The sequence below is a fragment of the Vanellus vanellus genome (genome assembly GCF_965231255.1).
Source record: "Vanellus vanellus genome assembly, contig: HAP1_SCAFFOLD_248, whole genome shotgun sequence".
Classification (NCBI taxonomy): domain Eukaryota; kingdom Metazoa; phylum Chordata; class Aves; order Charadriiformes; family Charadriidae; genus Vanellus; species Vanellus vanellus.
In genome coordinates, this window is record NW_028128563.1 from 62,501 (window position 1) to 90,000 (window position 27,500).

Sequence of the window (27,500 nt, forward strand, 5' to 3'; positions counted from 1 at the left end):
TAATAACAATAATAACAAATAATAACAAATAATAATAAAAAATAATTTAAAATAATGAAAAATAATAAAAAATTAAAAATAATAAAAATAAAAAATAATAGAAATAATTTAAAATAATAAAATAAAAAATAATTAAAAATTATAATAAAAATAATAAAAATAATAAAAAATAATTAAAAATTATAATGAAAATAATAAAAATAATAAAAATAATAAAATAAAAAAATAATAAAAATAATAAAAATAATAAAAATAATAAAAACAAAAATAATAAAAATAATAAAAATAATAATAGAAATATTAAAATAATGAAAACAATAACAACTAATAAAAATAATGAAAACAATAACAACTAATAAACAGAATGTCTATAATAAAAACCAATTAAAAATAATAAAAATAATAAAAAGAGAATAAAAAAAAAAAATCATTAAAGAAATAATGCACTTCCTCCGTTTCCCGAAGCAGAGGGGCTCCGCTCTGCCCTATCCCCCCCCTCCCCCCTCCCCCCTCCCCCAACCCCCCCCCCGGCGGGTCCCTCACCGTTGGGTGGAGAGGGTCATGGCGTATCCGTACAGACTGTGGACGTCGTACTGTCTCCCCCACTGCTGCACCGCGTCCATGCAGAGCGTTCCGGAATAGAGGAGCCGATGGACAATATCTACCGGAAAAGAGGTTGGAAATATTTTGGAAGAGATTTTGAGTCCCTCCTTTGATGTCTTCAAACTTCTCATCTCTCGTAACGTTTTAACCCGGAAATGATCAAATAAATCACGGAATTTTCCGACTCGGAAAAAAAACCTCTAGAGATCGTCCAGCCCCAACTCCACCGCTAAAAACGGGATTATCCGGAGCGCAGCGCTCAGCGCCTCATCCTGATGGGTCTTCAAAACCGCCGGAGAAGGGGTCTCCACCCCCTCCCTGGGCGGCTTTTGCCGGTGCTCCGTCACCCGAACCGGAAAGAAGTTTGAACGGAATTTCCAATGTTCCAACTTGTCCCCGTCACCCCTCGTCCTGTTACTGGGAACCACTGGAAAAATCCCGGTTCCATCCTCCTCCAACCCAATTTTAGGTACTCATATGCCATAAGAAGGTCTCCTTCAGCCTTCAACCCGGAGACTCGTAATGGAGACGCTCCAACGCCTTCATCATCTTTGTTGCCCTTCGCTGGACCTTCTCCAGCCCTCCCCTGTCCCTCTTGAACTGGGGAGCCCCAAACTGGACACAGCACTCCAGTTGTGGCCCCACCAGTGCGGAGTAGAGGGGGGAGAATGACCTCCCTCCACCTACTGGCCACACTCTTCCCTACGCAGCCCAGGAGTCCGTTGGCCTTCTTGGCCACCAAAGCACCTCGTTGGGCCACGGATAATTTCCCGTCTACCGCGACCCCCAGATCCTTCTCCTCCGAGCTCCTTCCCAGTAGGTCCACCCCTAACCCATACTGGTGCCCAGCGTTCCTCCTCCCCACCTGCAGGACCCCCCTCCCCCTCCCCCCCCCCAAGTTGCTCTTGTAGAACCTCAGGAGGTTCTTCTCTACCCAACTCTCCGGCCTGGCCAGGGCACGCTGGGTGGCAACGTGACCCTCTGGGCTGTCGGCCACCTCCACCCAGTTTGGTGTCATCCCCCAATTTGCCGAGGATACGCTCCGTCCCCTCCTCCGGGTCGTTAATGAATATATTAAACGAATTCGGACGGAGCGTTGGCCACTGTTGGACCCCACCGGCCACAGGTCCCCAACGAACCTCTGCGCCACCGACCACAACCCTCCGAGCTCCGTCCCGCAGCCGACTCTCCGTCCACCCCATCGGCACCTCATCCATCCCATAATTCCTCCAGTTTTCCCCCCGAGGATGGGATGGGAGACAGCACCTCCTTGAAGCCACAGCAGATGACATCTCCCACTCTCCCCATTGGCCGTTAAAACCGCCCGTAACCGCAGCTCCGCCCCCCCCCCCCGGGGTGGGATCGTCGAATCCGATGGTCCTTTCCGGGTTTTTTTTTGGTTTTTTTTTTTTCCGATTGAACAAGCGGAAAAGCGCTTTCAAATGGCGTTCGCCGGAGCGGGAAGGACGCCCCTCCCCCCCCTCCCCCCCCCCAAAAAACCGACACCCCGAAGGGTCGGGGGATGTGATGAGGACCGTACGGCGCCGAGCGGCCAATTCCCACCGCGATAGGGAATGCCGAGCGGCCAATTCCCACCGCGATCGGGAATGCCGAGCGGCCAGCCCACGGGACGGGAACGCCCCCAAAAGGAGAGGGGGTTTTTTTTTAGTTTGTTTGGGGGTTCTCCTCTTTTTCTCTCCTTTCTTTTTTTCCTCTCCTTTCTTTTTTCCCCTCTTTTTTTCTCTCCTTTCTTTTTTTCCCTCTTTTTTTCCTCCTTTCTTTTTTCCCTTTTTTTTCCTTTTTCCCTTTTTTTTCCTCCTTTCTTTTTTCCCTTTTTTTTCCTTTTTCCCTTTTTTTTCCTCCTTTCTTTTTTCCCTTTTTTTTCCTTTTTCCCTTTTTTTTCCTCCTTTCTTTTTTCCCTTTTTTTTCCTTTTTCCCTTTTTTTTCCTCCTTTCTTTTTTCCCTTTTTTTTCCTTTTTCCCTTTTTTTTCCTCCTTTCTTTTTTCCCTTTTTTTCTCCTTTCTTTTTTCCCTTTTTTTTCCTTTTTCCCTTTTTTTTCCTCCTTTCTTTTTTCCCTTTTTTTCTCCTTTCTTTTTTCCCTTTTTTTTCCTTTTTCCCTCTTTTTTCTCTCCTTTCTTTTTTCCCTTTTTTTTCTCCTTTCTTTTTTCCCTTTTTTTTTCTTTTTCCCTCTTTTTTCTCTCCTTTCTTTTTTCCCTTTTTTTTCTCCTTTCTTTTTTCCCTTTTTTTTTCTTTTTCCCTCTTTTTTCTCTCCTTTCTTTTTTCCCTTTTTTTTCTCCTTTCTTTTTTCCCTTTTTTTTTCTTTTTCCCTTTTTTTTTCCTCCTTTCTTTTTTCCCTTTTTTCCTCCTTTCTTTTTTCCCTTTTTTTTCTTTTTCCCTTTTTTTTTCCTCCTTTCTTTTTTCCCTTTTTTTCCTCCTTTCTTTTTTCCCTTTTTTTTCTTTTTCCCTTTTTTTTCCTCCTTTCTTTTTTCCCTTTTTTTTCTCCTTTCTTTTTTCCCTTTTTTTCCTCCTTTCTTTTTTCCCTTTTTTTTCCTCCTTTCTTTTTTCCCTTTTTTTTCCTCCTTTCTTTTTTCCCTTTTTTTTCTCCTTTCTTTTTTCCCTTTTTTTCCTCCTTTCTTTTTTCCCTTTTTTTCCTCCTTTCTTTTTTCCCTTTTTTTTCCTCCTTTCTTTTTTCCCTTTTTTTTCCTCCTTTCTTTTTTCCCTTTTTTTTCCTCCTTTCTTTTTTCCCTTTTTTTTCTCCTTTCTTTTTTCCCTTTTTTTCCTCCTTTCTTTTTTCCCTTTTTTTCCTCCTTTCTTTTTTCCCTTTTTTTTCTTTTTTCCTTTTTTTTTCTCCTGTCTTTTTTTCCTTTCTTTTCCTCCTTTCTTTTTTCCTTTCTTTTTTTCCTCCTTTCTTTTTTTCCTTTCTTTTCCTCCTGTCTTTTTTTCCTTTCTTTTTTCCTTTCTTTTTTTCCTCCTGTCTTTTTTTCCTTTCTTTTTTCCTTTCTTTTTTTCCTCCTGTCTTTTTTTCCTTTCTTTTTTCCTTTCTTTTTTTCCTCCTGTCTTTTTTTCCTTTCTTTTTTTTCCTCCTTTCTTTTTTTCCCTTTTTTTTTCCTCCTTTCTTTTTTCCTTTCTTTTTTTTCCTCCTTTCTTTTTTTTCCTTTCTTTTCCTCCTTTCTTTTTTCCTTTCTTTTTTTCCTCCTTTCTTTTTTTCCTTTCTTTTTTTCCTCCTTTCTTTTTTTTATCCTTTTTTTTTCCTTTCTTTTTTTTTTCCTTTCTTTTTTTCCTCCTTTCTTTTTTTTATCCTTTTTTTTTCCTTTCTTTTTTTTTCCTTTCTTTTTTTCCTCCTTTCTTTTTTTTATCCTTTTTTTTTCCTTTCTTTTTTTTTTCCCCCCCCCACTCCGCAACTAAAGGCGACGGACTTACGGGGCGTGAAAGGAGGATAATTTAAGTCGTTCTGTTCACAGCCGTGAATCGAGCCCGGGACAAAGCTGGCTACTTCGTTCATATCCTGGGGGAAAAAAAAAAATTTAAAAAAATCAAAAAATTTCAAACGAATTGAAACGAATTGAAACGAATTGAAACGAATTGAAACGAATTGAAACGAATTGAAACGAATTGAAACGAATTGAAACGAATTCAAACACATTCAAACACATTCAAACACATTCAAACACATTCAAACACATTCAAACACATTCAAACACATTCAAACACATTCAAACACATTCAAACACATTCAAACACATTCAAACACATTCAAACACATTCAAACACATTCAAACACATTCAAACAAATCAAAAAATCAAAAAATTTCAAAAAATTTCAAAAATTTTCAAAAAATTCCAAAAAATTTCAAAAAAATTCAAAAAATTTCAAAAAAATTCAAAAAAATTCAAAAAAATTCAAAAAAATTCAAAAAATCGAAAAATTCAAAAAAATCGAAAAAAATCGGAAAAAATCGGAAAAAATCGAAAAAATCAAAAAAATCAAAAATTAAAAAATTCGAAAAATTCGAAAAATTCGAAAAAATCGAAAAATTCGAAAAAATCGAAAAAATTCAAAAAAAATCGAAAAAAAATCGGAAAAATCGAAAATTCAAAAAATTCAAAAAATTCAAAAAATTCAAAAAATTCAAAAAATTCAAAAAATCAAAAAAATAAAAAATAAAAAATAAAAAATAAAAAATAAAAAATAAAAAAATAAAAAAATTCAAACATTCAAAAATTCAAAAAATCAAAAAATTCAAAAAATTAAAAAATCAAAGAAAATAAAAATAAAAAATAAAAAATTCAAAAAATCAAAAAAATCAAAGAAAATAAAAATAAAAAATAAAAAATTCAAAAAATCAAAAAATCAAAAGAATTTTTAAAATTTAAAAAATAAAAAATTCAAAAAAAATCAAAAAAATTCAAAAAAATTTCCAAAAATATTCGGGCAAATTCGGATTTTTCAACCGGCGGATGGAACGTTTATCGCTAACGGCAATAATTCCCGGCCTTTCAGCTAATTCCAGGGTGGAAAAAAATCTTACGCGGTGAATCCGACCGGAGGGCGCAAAGGGCGTCGAAGGAATAATAGTCCTACGCTGCTGAATTCCTCATCCGGTATCGTTAATTTAGAAAATAATCGAAGAAAAATAAATTTTTAAAAAAATATATATCTCTCTCTCTCTTTCCGAATGTCAAAAAGCTGATTTTAAGCGGTGGGACTTGACTCAAACCGGAGAAACGAAGTATTAAACCTCTTCCCCAAAATCCCACGATATCAACCAAAGGTCATTTCTTTTTGACCTGAAGAAAATGACTTTACGGAATTAAACCCCCAAATCCTTTTCCCGTTAAATACGCCCTCTACGGAAAGAAACATGGGACAAACGCAACGGCAAAACGAATCTTTCCGACGCCAGGAAAAAAAAACGCGGATTCCGCCCGAAAGCATCAAGCGCTCCCCGGAAAAAAAAAAAAAAAAAAATTAAAAATTTTTTAAAAAAAAATTTAAAATTTTAAAAATTTTTAAAAAAAATAACACAAATCCCACCCGGATTCCGGCTTAGCCGCCCGGCTGCAATCTTCTTTCCGATCAAAACTCAAAGCGCCCGAATTTTTGCCGAAAGGGGGAGGGAGGGAGGGAGGGAAGGGGGGGGGAGGGGAAATTTTGGGAATTACGTACGATCCAGATGCCGTCGTAGGGCACTTGGCCGTAGAACAATTGGCATTCCTCCACCCACCAGTCGGTACAGTCGGGATTGGTGAAGTCGGGAAAGACGGTTCTTCCCGGCCACACCTACCAGGGAAAAAAAAAAAAAAAAAAAAAAAAATTTAAAAAAAAAATTAAAAAATTTTTAAAAAAATTCTTAATTACCAATAAATTACGCCTTTGCCCCAAAATTCTGCTCCTCCCTTTTCCTGCGGATTGACGCCCTCTCGGAGAGTAAACGGTTCGGGTGTAAATCCCACCGGCTGAGGAGTTCGGCGCGTCGGAGTTGGAATAGCGATTTGGGGAAGGGCGGGGCGGGGCGGGGCGGGGCGGGGGGAGTTGTAAAGTGTAAGAGCAAATTATCGTTATTAATAGTAACGAGCATTAGTGATGTTAACTATCTTTATATTAACCACCTTTATTGATATTAACCACCTTTATTGATATTAACCACCTTTATTGATATTAACTACCATTATTAATATTGACTATCTTTATTAATATTAACTACCATTATTGATATTAACTAGCTTTATTAATATTATCTTTATTGATATTAACTGTCTTTATTGATATTAACTACCATTATTGATATTAACTACCATTATTGATATTGACTATCTTCATTGATATTAACTATCTTTATTGATATTAACTATCTTTATTAATATTAACTATCTTTATTGATATTAACTATCTTTATTGATATTAACTATCTTTATTGATGTTAACTATTTTTATTAAGTACCATTATTGATATTGACTATCTTTATTAGTATTAACTATCTTTATTAATATTAACTATCTTTATTAATACAAACTACCATATTAATATTGACTATCTTTATTAATATTAACTATCTTTAGTGATATTAACTGTCTTTATTAATAACTACCATTATTGATATTAACTAGCTTTATTAATATTATCTTTATTGATATTAACTGTCTTTATTGATATTAACTACCATTATTGGTATTAACTACCATTATTAATATTGACTATCTTTATTGATATTAACTATCGTTATTGATATTAACTATCTTTATTAATATGAACTACCATTATTGATATTAACTACCATTATTGAGATTGACTGTCTTTATTAATATTGACTGTCTTTATTAATATTGACTGTCTTTATTAATATTAAGTACCATTATTGATATTGACTATCTTTATTAGTATTGACTATCTTTATTCATATTAACTATCTTTATTAATACAAACTACCATATTAATATTGACTACCTTTATTAATATTAACTATCTTTAGTGATATGAAGTACCGTTATTGATATTAACTACCATTATTGATATTAACTATCTTTATTAATATTAACTACCATTATTAAAATTAACTCTTTATTGATATTAACTACCATTATTGATATTAAATATCTTTATTAATATTATCTTTATTGATATTAACTGTCTTTATTGATATTAACTACCATTATTGATATTAACTGTCTTTATTGATATTAACTACCATTATTGATATTGACTACCATTATTAATATTGACTACCATTCTTTATTAATATGAACTACCATTATTGATATTAACTACCGTTATTAATATTAACTATTTTTATTGATGTTAACTACCATTATTAATATTAACTACCATTATTGATAAATTAATATTAACTACCATTATTGATATATTAATATTAACTACCATTATTGATATTAACTACCGTTATTAATATTAACTATTTTTATTGATGTTAACTACCATTATTAATATTAACTACCATTATTGATAAATTAATATTAACTACCATTATTAATATTGACTATCTTTATTAATATTAACTATCTTTATTAATACAAACTACCATATTAATATTGACTATCTTTATTAATATTAACTATCCTTAGTGATATTAACTGTCTTTATTAATAACTACCATTATTGATATTAACTATCTTTATTAATATTAACTATCTTTATTGATATGAACTGTCTTTATTAATAACTACCATTATTGATATTAAATATATTTATTAATATTAGCTACCTTTAATAATATTGACTACCTTTATTGATATAAACTATCTTTACTGATATTAATTACCATTATTAACATTTATTCTAAACTTCATGCGAGTGATTATTAACCCCTGTGAATTCTCAACACGAATTAATCTTAAAAAAAAAACAAAAAAACCAAAAAACTCCTTAAATTCACTCTCCGAAAGGCGGCGGAAAGTGCCACCCGCCTTCGGATTGGGCTGCGGAAGGGCTTCGTTACCTCTCCAATTAAGGGCGTGGCTCCGTCCGACGCGTTGACCCACACCTTCCGGCCTTGGCCCCGCTGGTAGGGGGGGTAGGGAGAACCGTCGGCCAACGTCCCGGTGCTAATGGCCGGATCCTAAAAAATCCCACCACCACCACCACAATTATGCCTTCTCCCCACCAGTTATGGGTTCCCTCCACCAGTTATGGCTTCCCTCCACCAGTTATGGCTTCCCTCCACCAGTTATGGCTTCCCTCCACCAGTTATGGCTTCTCCCCACCAGTTATGGCTTCTCCCCACCAGTTATGGCTTCTCCCCACCAGTTATGGCTTCCCTCCACCAATTATGGGTTCCCTCCATTAATTATGGGTTCCCTCCACCAATTATGGGTTCCCTCTACCAGTTATGGGTTCCCTCCACCAGTTATGGGTTCCCTCCACCAGTTATGGCTTCTCTCCACCAATTATGGGTTCCCTCCATTAATTATGGCTTCTCCCCACCAGTTATGGGTTCCCTCCACCAATTATGGGTTCCCTCTACCAGTTATGGCTTCTCCCCACCAGTTATGGCTTCCGTCCACCAGTTATGGCTTCTCCCCACCAGTTATGGCTTCTCCCCACCAGTTATGGCTTCTCCCCACCAGCTATGGGTTCCCTCCATTAATTATGGCTTCTCCCCACCAGTTATGGCTTCCCTCCACCAATTATGGGTTCCCTCCATTAATTATTGGTTCCCTCCACCAATTATGGGTTCCCTCCACCAGTTATGGGTTCCCTCCACCAGTTATGGGTTCCCTCCACCAGTTATGGGTTCCCTCCACCAGTTATGGGTTCTCTCCACCAGTTATGGGTTCCCTCCACCAGTTATGGGTTCTCTCCACCAATTATGGGTTCCCTCCATTAATTATGGCTTCTCTTCACCAATTATGGCTTCCCTCCACCAGTTATGGCTTCTCCTCACCAGTTATGGCTTCTCCCCACCAGTTATGGCTTCCCTCCACCAGTTATGGCTTCTCCCCACCAGTTATGGCTTCCCTCCACCAGTTATGGCTTCCCTCCACCAGTTATGGCTTCCCTCCACCAGTTATGGCTTCTCCCCACCAGTTATGGCTTCCCTCCACCAGTTATGGCTTCTCTCCACCAGTTATGGCTTCTCCCTACCAGTTATGGCTTCCCTCCACCAATTATAGTTTCCCTCCACCGATTATGGCTTCTCCCCACCCATTATGGCTTCTCCCCACCCGTTATGGCTTCTCCCCACCAGTTATGGCTTCCCTCCACCAGTTATGGCTTCCCTCCACCAGTTCTGGCTTCTCCCTACCAGTTATGGCTTCCCTCCGCCAGTTATGGCTTCTCCCCACCAGTTATGGCTTCCCTCCGCCAGTTATGGCTTCTCCCCGCCAGTTATGGCTTCCCTCCACCAATTATGGCTTCCCTCCGCCAGTTATGGCTTCTCTCCGCCAGTTATGGCTCCTTCCCGCCAGTTATGGCTCCTTCCCGCCAGTTATGGCTTCTCCCCACCAGTTATGGCTTCCCTCCGCCAGTTATGGCTTCCCTCCGCCAGTTATGGCTTCTCCCCACCAGTTATGGCTTCTCCCCACCAGTTATGGGTTCCCTCTACCAGTTATGGCTTCTCCCCACCAGTTATGGCTTCCGTCCACCAGTTGTGGCTTCTCCCCACCAGTTATGGCTTCTCCCCACCAGTTATGGCTTCCGTCCACCAGTTGTGGCTTCTCCCCACCAGTTATGGCTTCCCTCCACCAGTTATGGCTTCCCTCCACCAGTTATGGCTTCCCTCCACCAGTTATGGCTTCCCTCCACCAGTTATGGCTTCCCTCCACCAATTATGGCTTCCCTCCACCAGTTATGGCTTCCCTCCACCAGTTATGGCTTCTCCCCACCAATTATGGGTTCCCTCCATTAATTATTGGTTCCCTCCACCAATTATGGGTTCCCTCTACCAGTTAAGGGTTCCCTCCACCAGTTATGGGTTCCCTCCACCAATTATGGGTTCTCTCCATTAATTATGGCTTCTCCCTACCAGTTATGGCTTCTCCCCACCAGTTATGGCTTCTCCCCACCAGTTATGGCTTCCCTCCACCAGTTATGGCTTCCCTCCACCCGTTATGGCTTCCCTCCACCCGTTATGGCTTCCCTCTACCAGTTATGGGTTCTCCCCACCAATTATGGCTTCTCCCCACCAGTTATGGCTTCCCTCCGCCAGTTATGGCTTCTCCCCACCAGTTATGGCTTCTCCCCACCAGTTATGGGTTCTCCCCAACAATTATGGGTTCCCTCCACCAATTATGGCTTCTCCCCACCAGTTATGGCTTCCCTCCACCAGTTATGGCTTCTCCCCACCAGTTATGGCTTCTCCCCACCAGTTATGGCTTCTCCCCACCAGTTATGGCTTCCCTCCACCAATTATGGCTTCCCTCCATTAATTATTGGTTCCCTCCACCAATTATGGGTTCCCTCCACCAGTTATGGGTTCCCTCCACCAATTATGGGTTCCCTCCACCAATTATGGGTTCTCTCCACCAATTATGGGTTCCCTCCATTAATTATGGCTTCTCCCTACCAGTTATGGCTTCTCCCCACCCGTTATGGCTTCTCCCCACCCGTTATGGCTTCCCTCCACCAGTTATGGCTTCCCTCCACCAGTTATGGCTTCTCCCCACCAATTATGGGTTCCCTCTACCAGTTATGGGTTCTCCCCACCAATTATGGCTTCTCCCCACCAGTTATGGCTTCCCTCCACCAGTTATGGCTTCTCCCCACCAGTTATGGCTTCCCTCCACCAGTTATGGCTTCCCTCCACCAGTTATGGCTTCCCTCCACCAGTTATGGCTTCCCTCCATTAATTATTGGTTCCCTCCACCAATTATGGGTTCTCTCCACCAATTATGGGTTCCCTCTACCAGTTATGGGTTCTCTCCAATTATGGCTTCCCTCCACCAATTATGGGTTCCCTCCATTAATTATGGCTTCTCCCCACCAGTTATGGCTTCCCTCCACCAGTTATGGCTTCTCCCCACCCGTTATGGCTTCTCCCCACCCGTTATGGCTTCTCCCCACCCGTTATGGCTTCTCCCCACCCGTTATGGCTTCTCCCCACCAGTTATGGCTTCTCCCCACCAGTTATGGCTTCCCTCCACCAGTTATGGCTTCTCCCCACCAGTTATGGCTTCCCTCCACCAGTTATGGCTTCTCCCCACCAATTATGGGTTCCCTCTACCAGTTATGGGTTCTCCCCAACAATTATGGCTTCTCCCCACCAGTTATGGCTTCCCTCCACCAGTTATGGCTTCTCCCCACCAGTTATGGCTTCCCTCCACCAGTTATGGCTTCCCTCCACCAGTTATGACTTCCCTCCATTAATTATTGGTTCCCTCCACCAATTATGGGTTCTCTCCACCAATTATGGGTTCCCTCTACCAGTTATGGGTTCTCTCCAATTATGGCTTCCCTCCACCAATTATGGGTTCCCTCCATTAATTATGGCTTCTCCCCACCAGTTATGGCTTCCCTCCACCAGTTATGGCTTCTCCCCACCCGTTATGGCTTCTCCCCACCCGTTATGGCTTCTCCCCACCCGTTATGGCTTCTCCCCACCCGTTATGGCTTCTCCCCACCAGTTATGGCTTCTCCCCACCAGTTATGGCTTCCCTCCACCAGTTATGGCTTCTCCCCACCAGTTATGGCTTCCCTCCACCAGTTATGGCTTCTCCCCACCAGTTGTGGCTTCTCCCCACCAGTTGTGGCTTCTCCCCACCAGTTGTGGGTTCCCTCCATTAATTATGGCTTCTCCCCACCAGTTATGGCTTCCCTCCACCAGTTATGGCTTCCCTCCACCAGTTATGGCTTCCCTCCACCAGTTATGGCTTCTCCCCACCAATTATGGGTTCCCTCCATTAATTATTGGTTCCCTCCACCAATTATGGGTTCCCTCCACCAGTTATGGGTTCCCTCCACCAATTATGGGTTCTCTCCATTAATTATGGCTTCTCCCTACCAGTTATGGCTTCTCCCCACCCGTTATGGCTTCTCCCCACCCGTTATGGCTTCTCCCCACCAGTTATGGCTTCCCTCCACCAGTTATGGGTTCTCCCCACCAATTATGGCTTCTCCCCACCAGTTATGGCTTCCCTCCACCAGTTATGGCTTCCCTCCACCAGTTATGGCTTCCCTCCACCAGTTATGGCTTCTCCCCACCAATTATGGGTTCCCTCTACCAGTTATGGGTTCTCCCCAACAATTATGGGTTCCCTCCACCAATTATGACTTCTCCCCACCAGTTATGGCTTCCCTCCACCAGTTATGGCTTCTCCCCACCAGTTATGGCTTCTCCCCACCAGTTATGGCTTCTCCCCACCAGTTATGGCTTCCCTCCACCAATTATGGCTTCCCTCCATTAATTATTGGTTCCCTCCACCAATTATGGGTTCCCTCTACCAGTTATGGGTTCCCTCCACCAGTTATGGGTTCCCTCCACCAGTTATGGCTTCTCTCCATTAATTATGGCTTCTCCCCACCAGTTATGGGTTCCCTCCACCAATTATGGGTTCCCTCTACCAGTTATGGCTTCTCCCCACCAGTTATGGCTTCCGTCCACCAGTTATGGCTTCTCCCCACCAGTTATGGCTTCTCCCCACCAGTTATGGCTTCTCCCCACCAGCTATGGGTTCCCTCCATTAATTATGGCTTCTCCCCACCAGTTATGGCTTCCCTCCACCAATTATGGGTTCCCTCCATTAATTATTGGTTCCCTCCACCAATTATGGGTTCCCTCCACCAGTTATGGGTTCCCTCCACCAGTTATGGGTTCCCTCCACCAGTTATGGGTTCCCTCCACCAGTTATGGGTTCTCTCCACCAGTTATGGGTTCCCTCCACCAGTTATGGGTTCTCTCCACCAATTATGGGTTCCCTCCATTAATTATGGCTTCTCTTCACCAATTATGGCTTCCCTCCACCAGTTATAGCTTCTCCTCACCAGTTATGGCTTCTCCCCACCAGTTATGGCTTCCCTCCACCAGTTATGGCTTCTCCCCACCAGTTATGGCTTCCCTCCACCAGTTATGGCTTCCCTCCACCAGTTATGGCTTCCCTCCACCAGTTATGGCTTCTCCCCACCAGTTATGGCTTCCCTCCACCAGTTATGGCTTCTCTCCACCAGTTATGGCTTCTCCCTACCAGTTATGGCTTCCCTCCACCAATTATAATTTCCCTCCACCGATTATGGCTTCTCCCCACCCATTATGGCTTCTCCCCACCCGTTATGGCTTCTCCCCACCAGTTATGGCTTCCCTCCACCAGTTATGGCTTCCCTCCACCAGTTCTGGCTTCTCCCTACCAGTTATGGCTTCCCTCCGCCAGTTATGGCTTCCCTCCGCCAGTTATGGCTTCTCCCCACCAGTTATGGCTTCCCTCCGCCAGTTATGGCTTCTCCCCGCCAGTTATGGCTTCCCTCCACCAATTATGGCTTCCCTCCGCCAGTTATGGCTTCTCTCCGCCAGTTATGGCTCCTTCCCGCCAGTTATGGCTCCTTCCCGCCAGTTATGGCTTCTCCCCACCAGTTATGGCTTCCCTCCGCCAGTTATGGCTTCCCTCCGGCAGTTATGGCTTCTCCCCACCAGTTATGGCTTCTCCCCACCAGTTATGGGTTCCCTCTACCAGTTATGGCTTCTCCCCACCAGTTATGGCTTCCGTCCACCAGTTGTGGCTTCTCCCCACCAGTTGTGGCTTCTCCCCACCAGTTGTGGCTTCTCCCCACCAGTTGTGGGTTCCCTCCATTAATTATGGCTTCTCCCCACCAGTTATGGCTTCCCTCCACCAGTTATGGCTTCCCTCCACCAGTTATGGCTTCCCTCCACCAGTTATGGCTTCCCTCCACCAGTTATGGCTTCCCTCCACCAGTTATGGCTTCCCTCCACCAATTATGGCTTCCCTCCACCAGTTATGGCTTCCCTCCACCAGTTATGGCTTCTCCCCACCAATTATGGGTTCCCTCCATTAATTATTGGTTCCCTCCACCAATTATGGGTTCCCTCTACCAGTTAAGGGTTCCCTCCACCAGTTATGGGTTCCCTCCACCAATTATGGGTTCTCTCCATTAATTATGGCTTCTCCCTACCAGTTATGGCTTCTCCCCACCAGTTATGGCTTCTCCCCACCAGTTATGGCTTCCCTCCACCAGTTATGGCTTCCCTCCACCCGTTATGGCTTCCCTCCACCCGTTATGGCTTCCCTCTACCAGTTATGGGTTCTCCCCACCAATTATGGCTTCTCCCCACCAGTTATGGCTTCCCTCCGCCAGTTATGGCTTCTCCCCACCAGTTATGGCTTCTCCCCACCAGTTATGGGTTCTCCCCAACAATTATGGGTTCCCTCCACCAATTATGGCTTCTCCCCACCAGTTATGGCTTCCCTCCACCAGTTATGGCTTCTCCCCACCAGTTATGGCTTCTCCCCACCAGTTATGGCTTCTCCCCACCAGTTATGGCTTCCCTCCACCAATTATGGCTTCCCTCCATTAATTATTGGTTCCCTCCACCAATTATGGGTTCCCTCCATCAGTTATGGGTTCCCTCCACCAATTATGGGTTCCCTCCACCAATTATGGGTTCTCTCCACCAATTATGGGTTCCCTCCATTAATTATGGCTTCTCCCTACCAGTTATGGCTTCTCCCCACCCGTTATGGCTTCTCCCCACCCGTTATGGCTTCCCTCCACCAGTTATGGCTTCCCTCCACCAGTTATGGCTTCTCCCCACCAATTATGGGTTCCCTCTACCAGTTATGGGTTCTCCCCACCAATTATGGCTTCTCCCCACCAGTTATGGCTTCCCTCCACCAGTTATGGCTTCTCCCCACCAGTTATGGCGTCCCTCCACCAGTTATGGCTTCCCTCCACCAGTTATGGCTTCCCTCCACCAGTTATGGCTTCCCTCCATTAATTATTGGTTCCCTCCACCAATTATGGGTTCTCTCCACCAATTATGGGTTCCCTCTACCAGTTATGGGTTCTCTCCAATTATGGCTTCCCTCCACCAATTATGGGTTCCCTCCATTAATTATGGCTTCTCCCCACCAGTTATGGCTTCCCTCCACCAGTTATGGCTTCTCCCCACCCGTTATGGCTTCTCCCCACCCGTTATGGCTTCTCCCCACCAGTTATGGCTTCTCCCCACCAGTTATGGCTTCCCTCCACCAGTTATGGCTTCTCCCCACCAGTTATGGCTTCCCTCCACCAGTTATGGCTTCTCCCCACCAGTTGTGGCTTCTCCCCACCAGTTGTGGGTTCCCTCCATTAATTATGGCTTCTCCCCACCAGTTATGGCTTCCCTCCACCAGTTATGGCTTCCCTCCACCAGTTATGGCTTCTCCCCACCAATTATGGGTTCCCTCCATTAATTATGGGTTCCCTCCACCAGTTATGGGTTCCCTCCACCAGTTATGGGTTCCCTCCACCAGTTATGGGTTCCCTCCACCAGTTATGGGTTCGCTCCACCACTTATGGGTTCTCTCCACCAATTATGGGTTCTCTCCACCAATTATGGGTTCCCTCCATTAATTATGGCTTCTCCCTACCAGTTATGGCTTCTCCCCACCCGTTATGGCTTCTCCCCACCCGTTATGGCTTCTCCCCACCCGTTATGGCTTCCCTCCACCAGTTATGGCTTCTCCCCACCAATTATGGGTTCCCTCTACCAGTTATGGGTTCTCCCCAACAATTATGGCTTCTCCCCACCAGTTATGGCTTCCCTCCACCAGTTATGGCTTCTCCCCACCAGTTATGGCTTCCCTCCACCAGTTATGGCTTCCCTCCACCAGTTATGGCTTCCCTCCACCAGTTATGGCTTCCCTCCATTAATTATGGGTTCCCTCCACCAATTATGGGTTCTCTCCACCAATTATGGGTTCCCTCTACCAGTTATGGGTTCTCTCCAATTATGGCTTCCCTCCACCAATTATGGGTTCCCTCCATTAATTATGGCTTCTCCCCACCAGTTATGGCTTCCCTCCACCAGTTATGGCTTCTCCCCACCCGTTATGGCTTCTCCCCACCCGTTATGGCTTCTCCCCACCCGTTATGGCTTCTCCCCACCCGTTATGGCTTCCCTCCACCAGTTATGGCTTCTCCCCACCAGTTATGGCTTCCCTCCACCAGTTATGGCTTCTCCCCACCAGTTGTGGCTTCTCCCCACCAGTTGTGGGTTCCCTCCATTAATTATGGCTTCTCCCCACCAGTTATGGCTTCCCTCCACCAGTTATGGCTTCCCTCCACCAGTTATGGCTTCCCTCCACCAGTTATGGCTTCCCTCCACCAGTTATGGCTTCTCCCCACCAATTATGGGTTCCCTCCATTAATTATTGGTTCCCTCCACCAATTATGGGTTCCCTCCACCAGTTATGGGTTCCCTCCACCAGTTATGGGTTCCCTCCACCAATTATGGGTTCTCTCCACCAATTATGGGTTCCCTCCATTAATTATGGCTTCTCCCTACCAGTTATGGCTTCTCCCCACCCGTTATGGCTTCTCCCCACCCGTTATGGCTTCCCTCCACCAGTTATGGCTTCTCCCCACCAATTATGGGTTCCCTCTACCAGTTATGGGTTCTCCCCAACAATTATGGCTTCTCCCCACCAGTTATGGCTTCCCTCCACCAGTTATGGCTTCTCCCCACCAGTTATGGCTTCCCTCCACCAGTTATGGCTTCCCTCCACCAGTTATGGCTTCCCTCCATTAATTATTGGTTCCCTCCACCAATTATGGGTTCTCTCCACCAATTATGGGTTCCCTCTACCAGTTATGGGTTCTCTCCAATTATGGCTTCCCTCCACCAATTATGGGTTCCCTCCATTAATTATGGCTTCTCCCCACCAGTTATGGCTTCCCTCCACCAGTTATGGCTTCTCCCCACCCGTTATGGCTTCTCCCCACCCGTTATGGCTTCTCCCCACCCGTTATGGCTTCTCCCCACCCGTTATGGCTTCTCCCCACCAGTTATGGCTTCTCCCCACCAGTTATGGCTTCCCTCCACCAGTTATGGCTTCTCCCCACCAGTTATGGCTTCCCTCCACCAGTTATGGCTTCTCCCCACCAGTTGTGGCTTCTCCCCACCAGTTGTGGCTTCTCCCCACCAGTTGTGGGTTCCCTCCATTAATTATGGCTTCTCCCCACCAGTTATGGCTTCCCTCCACCAGTTATGGCTTCCCTCCACCAGTTATGGCTTCCCTCCACCAGTTATGGCTTCTCCCCACCAATTATGGGTTCCCTCCATTAATTATTGGTTCCCTCCACCAATTATGGGTTCCCTCCACCAGTTATGGGTTCCCTCCACCAGTTATGGGTTCCCTCCACCAATTATGGGTTCTCTCCATTAATTATGGCTTCTCCCTACCAGTTATGGCTTCTCCCCACCCGTTATGGCTTCTCCCCACCCGTTATGGCTTCTCCCCACCAGTTATGGCTTCCCTCCACCCGTTATGGGTTCCCTCTACCAGTTATGGGTTCTCCCCACCAATTATGGCTTCTCCCCACCAGTTATGGCTTCCCTCCACCAGTTATGGCTTCCCTCCACCAGTTATGGCTTCCCTCCACCAGTTATGGCTTCTCCCCACCAATTATGGGTTCCCTCTACCAGTTATGGGTTCTCCCCAACAATTATGGGTTCCCTCCACCAATTATGGCTTCTCCCCACCAGTTATGGCTTCCCTCCACCAGTTATGGCTTCTCCCCACCAGTTATGGCTTCTCCCCACCAGTTATGGCTTCTCCCCACCAGTTATGGCTTCCCTCCACCAATTATGGCTTCCCTCCATTAATTATTGGTTCCCTCCACCAATTATGGGTTCCCTCTACCAGTTATGGGTTCCCTCCACCAGTTATGGGTTCCCTCCACCAGTTATGGCTTCTCTCCACCAATTATGGGTTCCCTCCATTAATTATGGCTTCTCCCCACCAGTTATGGGTTCCCTCCACCAATTATGGGTTCCCTCTACCAGTTATGGCTTCTCCCCACCAGTTATGGCTTCCGTCCACCAGTTATGGCTTCTCCCCACCAGTTATGGCTTCTCCCCACCAGTTATGGCTTCTCCCCACCAGCTATGGGTTCCCTCCATTAATTATGGCTTCTCCCCACCAGTTATGGCTTCCCTCCACCAATTATGGGTTCCCTCCATTAATTATTGGTTCCCTCCACCAATTATGGGTTCCCTCCACCAGTTATGGGTTCCCTCCACCAGTTATGGGTTCCCTCCACCAGTTATGGGTTCCCTCCACCAGTTATGGGTTCCCTCCATTAATTATGGCTTCTCTTCACCAATTATGGCTTCCCTCCACCAGTTATGGCTTCTCCTCACCAGTTATGGCTTCTCCCCACCAGTTATGGCTTCCCTCCACCAGTTATGGCTTCTCCCCACCAGTTATGGCTTCCCTCCACCAGTTATGGCTTCCCTCCACCAGTTATGGCTTCCCTCCACCAGTTATGGCTTCTCCCCACCAGTTATGGCTTCCCTCCACCAGTTATGGCTTCTCTCCACCAGTTATGGCTTCTCCCTACCAGTTATGGCTTCCCTCCACCAATTATAGTTTCCCTCCACCGATTATGGCTTCTCCCCACCCATTATGGCTTCTCCCCACCCGTTATGGCTTCTCCCCACCAGTTATGGCTTCCCTCCACCAGTTATGGCTTCCCTCCACCAGTTCTGGCTTCTCCCTACCAGTTATGGCTTCCCTCCGCCAGTTATGGCTTCTCCCCACCAGTTATGGCTTCCCTCCGCCAGTTATGGCTTCTCCCCGCCAGTTATGGCTTCCCTCCACCAATTATGGCTTCCCTCCGCCAGTTATGGCTTCTCTCCGCCAGTTATGGCTCCTTCCCGCCAGTTATGGCTCCTTCCCGCCAGTTATGGCTTCTCCCCACCAGTTATGGCTTCCCTCCGCCAGTTATGGCTTCCCTCCGCCAGTTATGGCTTCTCCCCACCAGTTATGGCTTCTCCCCACCAGTTATGGCTTCTCCCCACCAGTTATGGCTTCTCCCCACCAGTTATGGGTTCCCTCTACCAGTTATGGCTTCTCCCCACCAGTTATGGCTTCCGTCCACCAGTTGTGGCTTCTCCCCACCAGTTGTGGCTTCTCCCCACCAGTTGTGGCTTCTCCCCACCAGTTGTGGGTTCCCTCCATTAATTATGGCTTCTCCCCACCAGTTATGGCTTCTCCCCACCAGTTATGGCTTCCCTCCACCAGTTATGGCTTCCCTCCACCAGTTATGGCTTCCCTCCACCAGTTATGGCTTCCCTCCACCAGTTATGGCTTCTCCCCACCAATTATGGGTTCCCTCCATTAATTATTGGTTCCCTCCACCAATTATGGGTTCCCTCTACCAGTTAAGGGTTCCCTCCACCAGTTATGGGTTCCCTCCACCAATTATGGGTTCTCTCCATTAATTATGGCTTCTCCCCACCAGTTATGGCTTCTCCCCACCAGTTATGGCTTCTCCCCACCAGTTATGGCTTCCCTCCACCAGTTATGGCTTCCCTCCACCCGTTATGGCTTCCCTCCACCCGTTATGGCTTCCCTCCACCCGTTATGGCTTCCCTCTACCAGTTATGGGTTCTCCCCACCAATTATGGCTTCTCCCCACCAGTTATGGCTTCCCTCCGCCAGTTATGGCTTCTCCCCACCAGTTATGGCTTCTCCCCACCAGTTATGGCTTCTCCCCAACAATTATGGGTTCCCTCCACCAATTATGGCTTCTCCCCACCAGTTATGGCTTCCCTCCACCAGTTATGGCTTCTCCCCACCAGTTATGGCTTCTCCCCACCAGTTATGGCTTCTCCCCACCAGTTATGGCTTCCCTCCACCAATTATGGCTTCCCTCCATTAATTATTGGTTCCCTCCACCAATTATGGGTTCCCTCCACCAGTTATGGGTTCCCTCCACCAATTATGGGTTCCCTCCACCAATTATGGGTTCTCTCCACCAATTATGGGTTCCCTCCATTAATTATGGCTTCTCCCTACCAGTTATGGCTTCTCCCCACCCGTTATGGCTTCTCCCCACCCGTTATGGCTTCCCTCCACCAATTATGGCTTCTCCCCACCAATTATGGGTTCCCTCTACCAGTTATGGGTTCTCCCCACCAATTATGGCTTCTCCCCACCAGTTATGGCTTCCCTCCACCAGTTATGGCTTCTCCCCACCAGTTATGGCTTCCCTCCACCAGTTATGGCTTCCCTCCACCAGTTATGGCTTCCCTCCACCAGTTATGGCTTCCCTCCATTAATTATTGGTTCCCTCCACCAATTATGGGTTCTCTCCACCAATTATGGGTTCCCTCTACCAGTTATGGGTTCTCTCCAATTATGGCTTCCCTCCACCAATTATGGGTTCCCTCCATTAATTATGGCTTCTCCCCACCAGTTATGGCTTCCCTCCACCAGTTATGGCTTCTCCCCACCCGTTATGGCTTCTCCCCACCCGTTATGGCTTCTCCCCACCCGTTATGGCTTCTCCCCACCAGTTATGGCTTCTCCCCACCAGTTATGGCTTCCCTCCACCAGTTATGGCTTCTCCCCACCAGTTATGGCTTCCCTCCACCAGTTATGGCTTCTCCCCACCAGTTGTGGCTTCTCCCCACCAGTTGTGGGTTCCCTCCATTAATTATGGCTTCTCCCCACCAGTTATGGCTTCCCTCCACCAGTTATGGCTTCCCTCCACCAGTTATGGCTTCCCTCCACCAGTTATGGCTTCCCTCCACCAGTTATGGCTTCTCCCCACCAATTATGGGTTCCCTCCATTAATTATGGGTTCCCTCCACCAATTATGGGTTCCCTCCACCAGTTATGGGTTCCCTCCACCAGTTATGGGTTCCCTCCACCAATTATGGGTTCTCTCCACCAATTATGGGTTCTCTCCACCAATTATGGGTTCCCTCCATTAATTATGGCTTCTCCCTACCAGTTATGGCTTCTCCCCACCCGTTATGGCTTCTCCCCACCCGTTATGGCTTCCCTCCACCAGTTATGGCTTCTCCCCACCAATTATGGGTTCCCTCTACCAGTTATGGGTTCTCCCCAACAATTATGGCTTCTCCCCACCAGTTATGGCTTCCCTCCACCAGTTATGGCTTCTCCCCACCAGTTATGGCTTCCCTCCACCAGTTATGGCTTCCCTCCACCAGTTATGGCTTCCCTCCATTAATTATTGGTTCCCTCCACCAATTATGGGTTCTCTCCACCAATTATGGGTTCCCTCTACCAGTTATGGGTTCTCTCCAATTATGGCTTCCCTCCACCAATTATGGGTTCCCTCCATTAATTATGGCTTCTCCCCACCAGTTATGGCTTCCCTCCACCAGTTATGGCTTCTCCCCACCCGTTATGGCTTCTCCCCACCCGTTATGGCTTCTCCCCACCCGTTATGGCTTCCCTCCACCAGTTATGGCTTCTCCCCACCAGTTATGGCTTCCCTCCACCAGTTATGGCTTCTCCCCACCAGTTGTGGCTTCTCCCCACCAGTTGTGGCTTCTCCCCACCAGTTGTGGGTTCCCTCCATTAATTATGGCTTCTCCCCACCAGTTATGGCTTCCCTCCACCAGTTATGGCTTCCCTCCACCAGTTATGGCTTCCCTCCACCAGTTATGGCTTCCCTCCACCAGTTATGGCTTCTCCCCACCAATTATGGGTTCCCTCCATTAATTATTGGTTCCCTCCACCAATTATGGGTTCCCTCCACCAGTTATGGGTTCCCTCCACCAGTTATGGGTTCCCTCCACCAATTATGGGTTCTCTCCACCAATTATGGCTTCTCCCTACCAGTTATGGCTTCTCCCCACCCGTTATGGCTTCTCCCCACCCGTTATGGCTTCTCCCCACCCGTTATGGCTTCCCTCCACCAGTTATGGCTTCTCCCCACCAATTATGGGTTCCCTCTACCAGTTATGGGTTCTCCCCAAGAATTATGGCTTCTCCCCACCAGTTATGGCTTCCCTCCACCAGTTATGGCTTCTCCCCACCAGTTATGGCTTCCCTCCACCAGTTATGGCTTCCCTCCACCAGTTATGGCTTCCCTCCACCAGTTATGGCTTCCCTCCATTAATTATTGGTTCCCTCCACCAATTATGGGTTCTCTCCACCAATTATGGGTTCCCTCTACCAGTTATGGGTTCTCTCCAATTATGGCTTCCCTCCACCAATTATGGGTTCCCTCCATTAATTATGGCTTCTCCCCACCAGTTATGGCTTCCCTCCACCAGTTATGGCTTCTCCCCACCCGTTATGGCTTCTCCCCACCCGTTATGGCTTCTCCCCACCCGTTATGGCTTCTCCCCACCCGTTATGGCTTCTCCCCACCAGTTATGGCTTCTCCCCACCAGTTATGGCTTCCCTCCACCAGTTATGGCTTCTCCCCACCAGTTATGGCTTCCCTCCACCAGTTATGGCTTCTCCCCACCAGTTGTGGCTTCTCCCCACCAGTTGTGGCTTCTCCCCACCAGTTGTGGCTTCCCTCCACCAGTTATGGCTTCCCTCCACCAGTTATGGCTTCTCCCCACCAATTATGGGTTCCCTCCATTAATTATTGGTTCCCTCCACCAATTATGGGTTCCCTCCACCAGTTATGGGTTCCCTCCACCAATTATGGGTTCTCTCCATTAATTATGGCTTCTCCCTACCAGTTATGGCTTCTCCCCACCCGTTATGGCTTCTCCCCACCCGTTATGGCTTCTCCCCACCAGTTATGGCTTCCCTCCACCCGTTATGGGTTCCCTCTACCAGTTATGGGTTCTCCCCACCAATTATGGCTTCTCCCCACCAGTTATGGCTTCCCTCCACCAGTTATGGCTTCCCTCCACCAGTTATGGCTTCCCTCCACCAGTTATGGCTTCTCCCCACCAATTATGGGTTCCCTCTACCAGTTATGGGTTCTCCCCAACAATTATGGGTTCCCTCCACCAATTATGGCTTCTCCCCACCAGTTATGGCTTCCCTCCACCAGTTATGGCTTCTCCCCACCAGTTATGGCTTCTCCCCACCAGTTATGGCTTCCCTCCACCAATTATGGCTTCCCTCCATTAATTATTGGTTCCCTCCACCAATTATGGGTTCCCTCTACCAGTTATGGGTTCCCTCCACCAATTATGGGTTCTCTCCACCAATTATGGGTTCCCTCCATTAATTATGGCTTCTCCCTACCAGTTATGGCTTCTCCCCACCCGTTATGGCTTCTCCCCACCCGTTATGGCTTCCCTCCACCAATTATGGCTTCTCCCCACCAATTATGGGTTCCCTCTACCAGTTATGGGTTCTCCCCACCAATTATGGCTTCTCCCCACCAGTTATGGCTTCCCTCCACCAGTTATGGCTTCTCCCCACCAGTTATGGCTTCCCTCCACCAGTTATGGCTTCCCTCCACCAGTTATGGCTTCCCTCCACCAGTTATGGCTTCCCTCCATTAATTATTGGTTCCCTCCACCAATTATGGGTTCTCTCCACCAATTATGGGTTCCCTCTACCAGTTATGGGTTCTCTCCAATTATGGCTTCCCTCCACCAATTATGGGTTCCCTCCATTAATTATGGCTTCTCCCCACCAGTTATGGCTTCCCTCCACCAGTTATGGCTTCTCCCCACCCGTTATGGCTTCTCCCCACCCGTTATGGCTTCTCCCCACCCGTTATGGCTTCTCCCCACCAGTTATGGCTTCTCCCCACCAGTTATGGCTTCCCTCCACCAGTTATGGCTTCTCCCCACCAGTTATGGCTTCCCTCCACCAGTTATGGCTTCTCCCCACCAGTTGTGGCTTCTCCCCACCAGTTGTGGGTTCCCTCCATTAATTATGGCTTCTCCCCACCAGTTATGGCTTCCCTCCACCAGTTATGGCTTCCCTCCACCAGTTATGGCTTCCCTCCACCAGTTATGGCTTCTCCCCACCAATTATGGGTTCCCTCCATTAATTATGGGTTCCCTCCACCAATTATGGGTTCCCTCCACCAGTTATGGGTTCCCTCCACCAGTTATGGGTTCCCTCCACCAATTATGGGTTCTCTCCACCAATTATGGGTTCTCTCCACCAATTATGGGTTCCCTCCATTAATTATGGCTTCTCCCTACCAGTTATGGCTTCTCCCCACCCGTTATGGCTTCTCCCCACCCGTTATGGCTTCCCTCCACCAGTTATGGCTTCTCCCCACCAATTATGGGTTCCCTCTACCAGTTATGGGTTCTCCCCAACAATTATGGCTTCTCCCCACCAGTTATGGCTTCCCTCCACCAGTTATGGCTTCTCCCCACCAGTTATGGCTTCCCTCCACCAGTTATGGCTTCCCTCCACCAGTTATGGCTTCCCTCCATTAATTATTGGTTCCCTCCACCAATTATGGGTTCTCTCCACCAATTATGGGTTCCCTCTACCAGTTATGGGTTCTCTCCAATTATGGCTTCCCTCCACCAATTATGGGTTCCCTCCATTAATTATGGCTTCTCCCCACCAGTTATGGCTTCCCTCCACCAGTTATGGCTTCTCCCCACCCGTTATGGCTTCTCCCCACCCGTTATGGCTTCTCCCCACCCGTTATGGCTTCCCTCCACCAGTTATGGCTTCTCCCCACCAGTTATGGCTTCCCTCCACCAGTTATGGCTTCTCCCCACCAGTTGTGGCTTCTCCCCACCAGTTGTGGCTTCTCCCCACCAGTTGTGGGTTCCCTCCATTAATTATGGCTTCTCCCCACCAGTTATGGCTTCCCTCCACCAGTTATGGCTTCCCTCCACCAGTTATGGCTTCCCTCCACCAGTTATGGCTTCCCTCCACCAGTTATGGCTTCTCCCCACCAATTATGGGTTCCCTCCATTAATTATTGGTTCCCTCCACCAATTATGGGTTCCCTCCACCAGTTATGGGTTCCCTCCACCAGTTATGGGTTCCCTCCACCAATTATGGGTTCTCTCCACCAATTATGGCTTCTCCCTACCAGTTATGGCTTCTCCCCACCCGTTATGGCTTCTCCCCACCCGTTATGGCTTCTCCCCACCCGTTATGGCTTCCCTCCACCAGTTATGGCTTCTCCCCACCAATTATGGGTTCCCTCTACCAGTTATGGGTTCTCCCCAAGAATTATGGCTTCTCCCCACCAGTTATGGCTTCCCTCCACCAGTTATGGCTTCTCCCCACCAGTTATGGCTTCCCTCCACCAGTTATGGCTTCCCTCCACCAGTTATGGCTTCCCTCCACCAGTTATGGCTTCCCTCCATTAATTATTGGTTCCCTCCACCAATTATGGGTTCTCTCCACCAATTATGGGTTCCCTCTACCAGTTATGGGTTCTCTCCAATTATGGCTTCCCTCCACCAATTATGGGTTCCCTCCATTAATTATGGCTTCTCCCCACCAGTTATGGCTTCCCTCCACCAGTTATGGCTTCTCCCCACCCGTTATGGCTTCTCCCCACCCGTTATGGCTTCTCCCCACCCGTTATGGCTTCTCCCCACCCGTTATGGCTTCTCCCCACCAGTTATGGCTTCTCCCCACCAGTTATGGCTTCCCTCCACCAGTTATGGCTTCTCCCCACCAGTTATGGCTTCCCTCCACCAGTTATGGCTTCTCCCCACCAGTTGTGGCTTCTCCCCACCAGTTGTGGCTTCTCCCCACCAGTTGTGGCTTCTCCCCACCAGTTGTGGGTTCCCTCCATTAATTATGGCTTCTCCCCACCAGTTATGGCTTCCCTCCACCAGTTATGGCTTCCCTCCACCAGTTATGGCTTCTCCCCACCAATTATGGGTTCCCTCCATTAATTATTGGTTCCCTCCACCAATTATGGGTTCCCTCCACCAGTTATGGGTTCCCTCCACCAATTATGGGTTCTCTCCATTAATTATGGCTTCTCCCTACCAGTTATGGCTTCTCCCCACCCGTTATGGCTTCTCCCCACCCGTTATGGCTTCTCCCCACCAGTTATGGCTTCCCTCCACCCGTTATGGGTTCCCTCTACCAGTTATGGGTTCTCCCCACCAATTATGGCTTCTCCCCACCAGTTATGGCTTCCCTCCACCAGTTATGGCTTCCCTCCACCAGTTATGGCTTCCCTCCACCAGTTATGGCTTCTCCCCACCAATTATGGGTTCCCTCTACCAGTTATGGGTTCTCCCCAACAATTATGGGTTCCCTCCACCAATTATGGCTTCTCCCCACCAGTTATGGCTTCCCTCCACCAGTTATGGCTTCTCCCCACCAGTTATGGCTTCTCCCCACCAGTTATGGCTTCCCTCCACCAATTATGGCTTCCCTCCATTAATTATTGGTTCCCTCCACCAATTATGGGTTCCCTCTACCAGTTATGGGTTCCCTCCACCAGTTATGGGTTCTCTCCACCAATTATGGGTTCCCTCCATTAATTATGGCTTCTCCCTACCAGTTATGGCTTCTCCCCACCAGTTATGGCTTCTCCCCACCCGTTATGGCTTCCCTCCACCAGTTATGGCTTCTCCCCACCAATTATGGGTTCCCTCTACCAGTTATGGGTTCTCCCCACCAATTATGGCTTCTCCCCACCAGTTATGGCTTCCCTCCACCAGTTATGGCTTCCCTCCACCAGTTATGGCTTCTCCCCACCAGTTATGGCTTCCCTCCACCAGTTATGGCTTCTCCCCACCAGTTATGGCTTCCCTCCACCAGTTATGGCTTCCCTCCACCAGTTATGGCTTCCCTCCATTAATTATTGGTTCCCTCCACCAATTATGGGTTCTCTCCACCAATTATGGGTTCCCTCTACCAGTTATGGGTTCTCTCCAATTATGGCTTCCCTCCACCAATTATGGGTTCCCTCCATTAATTATGGCTTCCCTCCACCAGTTATGGCTTCTCCCCACCCGTTATGGCTTCTCCCCACCAGTTATGGCTTCTCCCCACCAGTTATGGCTTCTCCCCACCAGTTATGGCTTCTCCCCACCAGTTATGCCTTCCCTCCACCAGTTATGGCTTCTCCCCACCAGTTATGGCTTCTCCCCACCAGTTATGGCTTCTCCCCACCAGTTATGGCTTCCCTCCGCCAATTATGGCTTCTCCCCACCAGTTATGGCTTCTCCCCACCAGTTATGGCTTCCCTCCGCCAATTATGGCTTCTCCCCACCAGTTATGGCTTCTCCCCACCAGTTATGGGTTCTCTCCACCAATTATGGGTTCTCTCCACCAATTATGGGTTCCCTCCACCGATTATGGCTTCCCTCCACCAGTTATGGCTTCTCCCCGCCAGTTATGGCTTCTCCCCGCCAGTTATGGCTTCCCTCCACCAATTATGGCTTCTCCCCACCAGTTATGGCTTCCCTCCACCAGTTATGGGTTCTCTCCACCAATTATGGGTTCTCTCCACCAATTATGGGTTCCCTCCACCGATTATGGCTTCCCTCCACCAGTTATGGCTTCTCCCCGCCCGTTATGGCTTCTCCCCGCCCGTTATGGCTTC

At 47.0% G+C, this 27,500-nt stretch overlaps 1 protein-coding gene across 1 annotated transcript in view; it reads right to left on the reverse strand.

Annotated features, from left to right (window-relative positions):
* The window catches only part of LOC309684163 (maltase-glucoamylase-like), a gene marked incomplete at both ends in the record, with an annotated part of 98,381 nt that overhangs the window by 45,657 nt on the left and 25,224 nt on the right, over positions 1-27,500 (reverse strand). The window contains 4 exons of the mRNA XM_082500114.1: positions 544-661; positions 4,024-4,108; positions 5,771-5,884; positions 8,059-8,178. Coding sequence (XP_082356240.1) covers positions 544-661; positions 4,024-4,108; positions 5,771-5,884; positions 8,059-8,178 — 437 coding nt within the window. The remainder of the gene's footprint in view (positions 1-543; positions 662-4,023; positions 4,109-5,770; positions 5,885-8,058; positions 8,179-27,500) is intronic.